The 8,101-nt window shown below is 36.4% G+C and overlaps 1 protein-coding gene across 1 annotated transcript; it reads left to right on the top strand.

The window, feature by feature from the left end:
- The first annotated feature begins 915 nt into the window (after positions 1–915).
- LOC149175842 (uncharacterized) lies at positions 916–4,698 on the top strand. The gene is made up of 3 exons (XM_089419753.1): positions 916–1,329; positions 2,429–4,033; positions 4,165–4,698. The coding sequence occupies exons 1-3, from the start codon at positions 1,193–1,195 to the stop codon at positions 4,178–4,180; spliced, it is 1,758 nt and encodes a 585-aa protein (XP_089275879.1). The 5' UTR covers positions 916–1,192; the 3' UTR covers positions 4,181–4,698.
- The last annotated feature ends 3,403 nt before the right edge of the window (positions 4,699–8,101 follow it).

An 8,101-nucleotide genomic window follows, 5' to 3' on the forward strand; every position in this document is an offset into this window, starting at 1 on the left:
GTTGTGTATCCATTCAACGACACAATTTCATTACTGCATGTAAAATCTATAATTTAAATGCTATAAGAAAAACATGGTAATTATTAGTGATGCCACTTTTGAGACAGAAAGGTGGAAGACATAATGATTCCACTAGTTTTGAAAATATAATTAGTAATGCCATTGTTGTGACATAAGGTAAAGGACTCTATAGTTCCATTACTTTTATATCTATGAATGGATAGTTTCCATGCACTTTCAATGTTTTTGAAAACATAAAACTAGAAATGTGCCTAACCATCCAAATTTTCATATCATTCCAATACTTTTGAAAATATAAGTAGTAATGCCATTGTTGTGACAGAAGGTAAAGGACTCTATAGTTCCATTACTTTTACATGTATGAATGGATAGTTTCCATGCACTTTCAATGTTATTGAAAGCATAAAACTAGCAATGTGCGTAAACATCCATTGGATATCATTCCACTAGTTTTGAAAATATAATTAGTAATGCCATTGTTGTGACAGAAGGTAGAGGACTCTACAGTTCCATTACTTTTACATGTACGAATGGATAATTACCATGCACTTTCAATGTTATTAAAAACATAAAACTAGCAATGTGCCCAAACATTCAAATTTCCATATCATCTGTCTGAAAAGAACGGACAAATCAATGAACCAAATCAGCTATTGGCTCTAATAGTTTTGGTAAAATCACATCTGTAGAGGAATGTCAGCCTGCTATTTTTTTCGACTTTGTAACATTTTAATATGCCCAAAATGGGTTCAAAGCACCTAGGATAAAATGGAGACACAGATTATACTCATTTATGTATGGTTCTCAGTAGCCTTATCAGAAGTTGACTTAGATTTTTATTCTTATTTTAAAAATCTTCATAGCAATCCTCTCGTTATCCCATAATGATTTATGAGTACAACGAGTGTAGGCAAAATCAGTCGGATCGATTTATCTGGTCGCCCGTTGGTTTCGTGTGCGGTCGGGGTGGATTTCAAAATTTATTCATTCGTTTGATATTGCTGCATGATATGCACACAAGGCGGCCTGGATATGGCACCAGCGACCGCCTTGTGAAGGACCAATAAACAATCCCACCTTCACAAAAAAGTCTGATGATACGGCAGAGGGTGGGAAAGATAAAGATGACAAATGGCCAGACACCGCGTGAGAGAGATAGGGGAGAAAGGAAATGAGGTTGGCCGGTGACAGAGTTTCAGACTCTCCTCGGGATTCGGGAAATCATTGTCATTCAATCCAATTTATTTTTCTCACTTTAAAGCCACCAGCCGCGGCAAGAGCAGATTGGGCCATCAGACAAGCAGGCAGGTACGATCAATATGAATTCTGCTGGGGGGCGTTTATTCCAAAGCTCCGTAGAGCCCTGCCTCCTCCTACCCCACCAAATTCATTATTTGACTCACGTAGTAAATACTTTCCGCCCGGATTCTGGCCACTTTGGGCTGTCCGGCCAACTTGGCCTCACTAGACAGGCGATACTAAAAATGAATGAATTGGGTTTTACTTTTGATTTCAAAATTTAAATTTCATAAATTCCGCTCCAAATAGTTTTTTTAAAATATACAAGCATTTATGATTTGAATTTATGAATTATGGAAAAACATATGCAGAAGTAGAACTAGGGTTACACCGTTTAGGTTTTGAATTTATTTTAATGGTAGATTTCAGGAATATTTTATATTTCAGGGATAGCAGCGAGGTGAATTGTTTGATCCAGCTGCTCTCTGTCCCATTGCGAAATATTTCAAAAATCTGCAATCTAAATAAAGATACCAAGGTTGTTTAATTGGGTTTTAAACTAAGCTGCAAATAATTTAAACACAGGCCATGGTACCACGTTCTCTGCCTTGCATAGCAGTAACCGTATACAGGACTAGAGGGAGAAGCGTGGAGCATTTCTGTCATCGGAACAGAAGACATTGTACCCACAAATTTGCATTTTTGGTAGTGTACGCTGGTGAAGTTTGATCTTTTAGGATTTACCAAATTTAGTGAATCCTACAGCTAAGGAGATTCTCCTGTCAGGTCATGACGTAGGGAGCCCTCTGCACTTTTGTCACTGCTGTTTGTTGTTTGTTTTGTTGATAAATTGACGTTGATGAGATCTGAATCACTGCAGTTCTTATCTTGGTGATGGACATTCACAGCCAGATTAATAATTTAGCCTCTAGAACATATATAAGGTTAATGGTTATGGAATGGGATAGTTACATGATTTCATCTACACATTTGCCATTGTCAATTATGGATGATACTGGTTCTTGCAAGTATTGAAAATGGCATAGGGCGGTTTTAGCGTTTATAGATTTATCTACTCCATCATACTAGACTGTCTATGGTTTTGTAAGATATATTTGCAGAATTTTCCATCTGATATTGGTGAATCGGCATTTTGTTCCAAATTCAGTTCAACGAGGAGGATGAGGAATCGTTCCAAGCCGAAGGCAGTTGGTAGCAAAAGAGGGGCAGATCGGCTGATAAAAGAAGAACCCCATATATCTGGTGCATATATTCGAAGCTTGGTGAAGCAGCTCACCTCTACGAGAAACCATACATCTGCCAAAAAGAATGATCTTGACCACGAGATGAATGGTGAAACGCCTAACTCTGTTTTACTCCATGAGAAAGGAATAACTGCTCCTCATGCAGAGAACCCAAATGGGCAATTTCAGTTAGATTCGGAAAGCTTGAATGGCTTGAAGGAATCCAATATAAGTGAGACTGCCATAAATGAGGGAAAGAAAGCTTGCAAGAAAGGTGGAATTGGTGATGATAGAGAGAGGCAACCACGGACAAAGAAGCAGGTAAGGAGGAGGCTTCACACTAGCAGACCTTACCAGGAACGTTTGCTAGACATGGCAGAAGCGAGGAGAGAAATAGTTATGGCCCTAAAATTTCACAGAGCTGCCATGGGTTCAAATGCAACTACAAAACCCAATGCAGCTACCAGCTGCCCCTCCAAAGAAGCTGACAAAATGGAGCCCAGGAGGAACAACGTTAAATTCTGCCAAGCAAACAACAGATGCCATGCCTGTATCATAAAGCCAGGCACTAGCAGAGCAAATGAGGCCAAAACCATAACTGCTTGTAGTCATCTTCTGTGTTGGGTATGCCTAGAGGAATGGCTAAACTTCACTTACCCTACCAATGATTGTCCTGTTTGCTCTAGACCCCTTAGAAGCAACGATGTCACACCACTCAGCTCTTTCCATACATTAGAACAAGGCAAAAGTAGGGAGATACAAGAGCCTAGTAATTTGGAAACCCATGTCCAAGCAACCCATCCACATGGAAATTCCTTCATTTTTTCTGAAATACAACAGGATCAAAGCTCTATCAGCGTTGGATTGTCCATGCAGCACGAACAACTGTACCCTGACAGTAAAATTCTGCTCTCCTGTCCTCCAACTTCATGGTCAAATAGTTGTTTGCTTCCTTTGCCACCCACGGATTTTTCACCGACTTTATCCCAATTCTCCCCACACCCATCGGCTGATTCCTATTCTGATCATGATCTCCTAATGGCCGAATCAATTAGGTCTTCATCCTCGTGTCATATTACCACAGGTTCTTCAGAGTCCTGCTCACCACCCATCCAAAGTATCATCGAATTATCAACTGATCAGGAGTATAAATCTTGGCATGTAGCGATGGACGATGAAGAGTTGGCTGAAATCAAATCCATTGGAGATCAATACGAGATGGAGTGGAATGATACCATCAATCTCGTGAACTCGGCTTGGTGGTTTAAATTTCTCTCCACCAAAGAGCTTCCAGATTTTCAAGCCAAAATCTGTGAAGGATTTGGATACAGTGGTTTTGATTATATGCTGCCTGCACTGCCCTCAGATACCCTCTGGCCGGACGAACTTATTGACTCGCATGATTGGGGTTGCTTTGAATTTGGAGACAACATGTCATATATGTCCGAACCATCCATCAATTCAGAGTCTTCCGCAACACCAAAATCATTCGACTCCGAGGAGACATTAATTGATACAGTGATACAAAGGTCTGATGCATTCCTTTACAGAAAGCCCACCCTACATAATTCCCTAGTTTCCACAAACTATTTGAGCATTATTACATTGTTTGTTTTCTGGTAGCTTAAATGCTAACATTTTCTGTGTTTTGATTGTGCAGCTGCAATGTCAGTTAGGAGCAGGATAAAATTCGGTATTTTGTAGCGCAACTTTTGCAATAGCTTTGCTGGTTTTTCGGGTAAGTGTGTTGTCAAGAAAAGTGTTTTTGGAATTGAATGTGATATTGTAGGAGCTCAAGTGAAGGTAGAGATCTACTCAATTCAGTTGGATATCATATATCCAGAACAGATTCATGGTTATAAATCCAGAACATTGTTGAAAATTTCTCAGAACATTCATGACGTTCGTGCTGATCAGCCATGGACAAACAGAGTTTCAAAATATTAATATTATTGTTTTAAATTGCCCACCAGTCAATTCTGTTGGCCTTCTGGTCTTTCTAAGTTCTATGTTTAGAATTGCAGATATAGTTTTTGATGCAGCATTTATTCTCATTATGAACTAAGATAGGAAAGTTTGGAGCAGGATTCCAAACAAATAGATAAAACATCTGAATTTATTTGGAACAGCATTATACTGGTTTTAACTTTTAAACATCTTTTCAAAGATGCTAATCACAATTATTGAATGAGCAAGATTCTGTATATTTTTCGGTTGGTAATCTTCAATCTTGAGCAGACATTTGAGATTTCTGGTTGTTTTATAATTTTGTGCTATCTTTCTTTCAGTTTTTCTTTTCAATTTCCTGGATTATGAACTTTGCAGATCTCACAAATATTTATATTCCATTATCAATATGAGCACGATTTAAAACTGAATCGGTATATCTCTACGTGGGCTTCTTAAACTTTTTAAACTCTAGAGGGTGCAACAATGTGAGTAACTTGAGACTGCTGCTCATTACTCGTTTATTCAGACTTCCTGTAATATATGCATGTCAAGATTGATCGTCGCTAATTTATCAATAGTTCAAGTTTAATGATGTGGACATCTTCTCCATCGAGGCTGTAGGACACCGAGGTACCAAGATGATAAATCATTCGATATTGAGAGCACCTGGGTTTTTAAGATTTTCTTACCATTTATGGATACAAATAAATTAAACTTTCAGAATTACCTGGATTTTACATTCTCTTACCATCATAGTTTCGGACACTATTGACATCTTTTATATAAAATGAATTTTTTGAATCGTGGGGACAAAATGTACTCAAAGATCTCCTCAAAAGATTTTACATATAATTTAAATATTGCCCGAATCCCATTACGAACACTGTTGGAGTGTAAGTGATGTATACCTTTTGATGGAGAATGGAAAATAAATGAGTAGTTTCTCAAGAACTAGCTAATTGTCAAAGTTCTAATGGAGGAGAAACATGAGAATTGAGAATTTTATTGAGATGAAAGGTTTTTGTTTTTGTTTTTTTCAGGGTTCTTGGCTCTTTAGATTATTGACATGTGCATGTCATGATGGTCATGTTGATACTCATAACGCACATCACATACCCCAACCCCAACATAACATAAGGCACATCACATAACCTATGTTAGGCTTTTGCTTTTGCCAATTGAATGTCATGGCACATCACATACCCTATGTTAGGCTTTTTCTTTTTCCAATTGAATCTCATGAGCACTAGTATCTCCTCCCAAGAGTGAAGTTCAGTCAATCAATTGCTGTCCAACGTTCTCCACTGTTATGCTACATGTTTTTTTAGAGTTTAGATTATTTATGTCATTTTTGGTAACAATTTAGGTAGCTTAATTCATATTTAGTTGATGAAGGGAAAGTACCAACACATTAAACATAAACATATATTAAGAGTAGTAATATGATCTATTTAGTCATTGAGCTCAGCAACTACTTTATTTCCAATAGCCATTTGAAATATTGATAAAGAAGGGGAAGCACATTATAAGGTTTGTGAGTGAAACATGTCCCTTAAATAAAAAGAGAATGCACCAACATGTTAAACTTATACATAAAGTGATAATATTATCTATGTAGCCACTTGGTCTAATAACTATATGTGCAAAAGCCATTCAAAACATTGATAAAGGGGAAGCACACTAGGGTTTCAAGTGAAACACGTCCATTAAATGAATGGAGTTGAAATGAGAGGGAAAATAGTGAGCAAAATAATATAGAGAATTTTGAAAAATAAGTATATGGCTCTCTTTACCATGTTGAATTTCAAGTAATTTAAGTAAAAATAAGACGAGAATGTATGCTATTATTGTCAATCTCCTCACTTTATTTTCTAAGGTAGTTATTAAAAAAGGTGTTTTGTTTAGTTGGACTGAATCCAAACTAATCAAATTCACTTTAAGGGTATAAGGGTAATATTCTTGTGTCAATAGTGATTATAATTATTCTTTAATGACAAAATTATACCATTATTAATCCAAGTTAATCAAATTCAAGCTATGTCTAATGCTCTTATTTCAATAGTAATGATAAGTATTTATTGATAACAAAAAATTATATCTATGAGGTTTTATTATGCAAGAATGCCATTATTCGGCTTTATTCTCCTAGACGGTCAAGAATGTCAGTGTTGGGTTTTATTCTCCTAGAGGGTCAAGAATGTCAGTGTTGGGTTTTATTCTCCTAGAGGGTTTCTCCACTTAAAAATGTTGTGTTTTTTGAGATTCATTAACTATGCTTTCATATTGTTGATGTGAATGCCTACATGGGTTTATGTATTAAATCTAAATGTAAGGGTTTGCACTATTATGTAAAATCATTTTTCTAGTTTTCCATGAATTTAAAATGTTTTTTCTCATTAAATCTTCACACCAACCAAAAATGTTTTTGAAATGCCCACACATTTCTTGCGTGATGCTATTCATAATTATCTGTTACAACCATAAATTACATACTACATTATTCATATTAACGTTTCAAATTTATTACAAGATGAAGCTTTATGAGTGCATTAAAATTATTAATGCTCACATGTTTCTAGTGGCCATGCTATGCATGATTATCTATTACAACCATAAATTGCATACTCCATTATTTATATTAATGTTTCATTTTTTTTTACAACATGAAGCTCTATCAATGCAATAAAAAGATTAAAGTTCTAATTCCTGTAAACGAACCAACACTTGCACACGAAGTTCATCTCTAGAGAATGCTTCGTTAACTATTTGCAAAAGAACATTGAAACTCTAATGCCCTACTTTGCTCATTTTTTAACCACTTTTTTGAAATATTAGTTGAAAATATGAACAAACAATGTAATACCCCATATTACCCTTATATTGGATTGTAGATATTTCTATTAGGCTTGTGAGCCAAATTGTGTTGATCTTGCATGCTCATGCAAATACACTTATTTTGGGGATTGTGTGCCTATGTTTACAGGTTTTAAGGGTAGTAAGCCTAATGATATAATATGAAAATCATACCTATGGTTAATAAAATACATCACTACTATAGAGTAAGTGGAAGACAAAAGATGGGGCGCTAGGATTTCACAAGAAGAAAGGTAAAGGGGTGGAACCAAGACATGGTTTGTAAGTTAAATAAATACCATGATGCTCCAAAAGTGACTTATGCATCTAAACCAAGGTTATGGATACATAACATAAGCCTAGGTCCCCAAGTGGTAGGTGGTGAGTTCCCCATGAAACATTTGGTGGAAATAAATCATGCATACTAAAGTCATTTCCCATCATTCTAGCCATCATTTCCCCTCTCTCATTGAACTGTGCCTATTGATGAGTGTTGCGAGTTTGCATTGTTGGTTCACTATGGGTGTGGTGAGTTTATGCCAAAGACTTGAGGGTAAGTGTCTGATTAAATATTGAATCCTTGTGACTTGGTAAACTATTGCGGTTTCCTTGGTGAAATGTTATTACCAATTCCCCTTTCTTGCCTTGGGTAAGGATGGAGCTAAAGGTGGAATTAGTGGATCAAATTGTCTAGTATGAGGCTCCAACGATGCTTAGAAGATTCCTGATGAAAATTAGAACCATTAGAGATGTAGTTCTTTGAGACTTCCCAATTGATTTGTAGTTGAATCCTA

The sequence above is a fragment of the Pinus tabuliformis genome, chromosome 4_1 (assembly GCF_031772625.1).
Source record: "Pinus tabuliformis cultivar Carrire ecotype Pingquan chromosome 4_1, CPIR1, whole genome shotgun sequence".
NCBI classification, from domain to species: domain Eukaryota; kingdom Viridiplantae; phylum Streptophyta; class Pinopsida; order Pinales; family Pinaceae; genus Pinus; species Pinus tabuliformis.

What these genes read in the sequence shown, in the direction of transcription:
- LOC149175842 (XM_089419753.1), top strand. Translation starts at nt 1,193, where the DNA reads ATGAGGTTGGCCGGTGACAGAGTTTCAGACTCTCCTCGGGATTCGGGA. An exon ending in GCCATCAGACAAGCAGGCAG is followed by an intron (nt 1,330 to 2,428) that starts GTACGATCAATA and finishes TTCCAAATTCAG; the next exon opens with TTCAACGAGGAGGATGAGGA.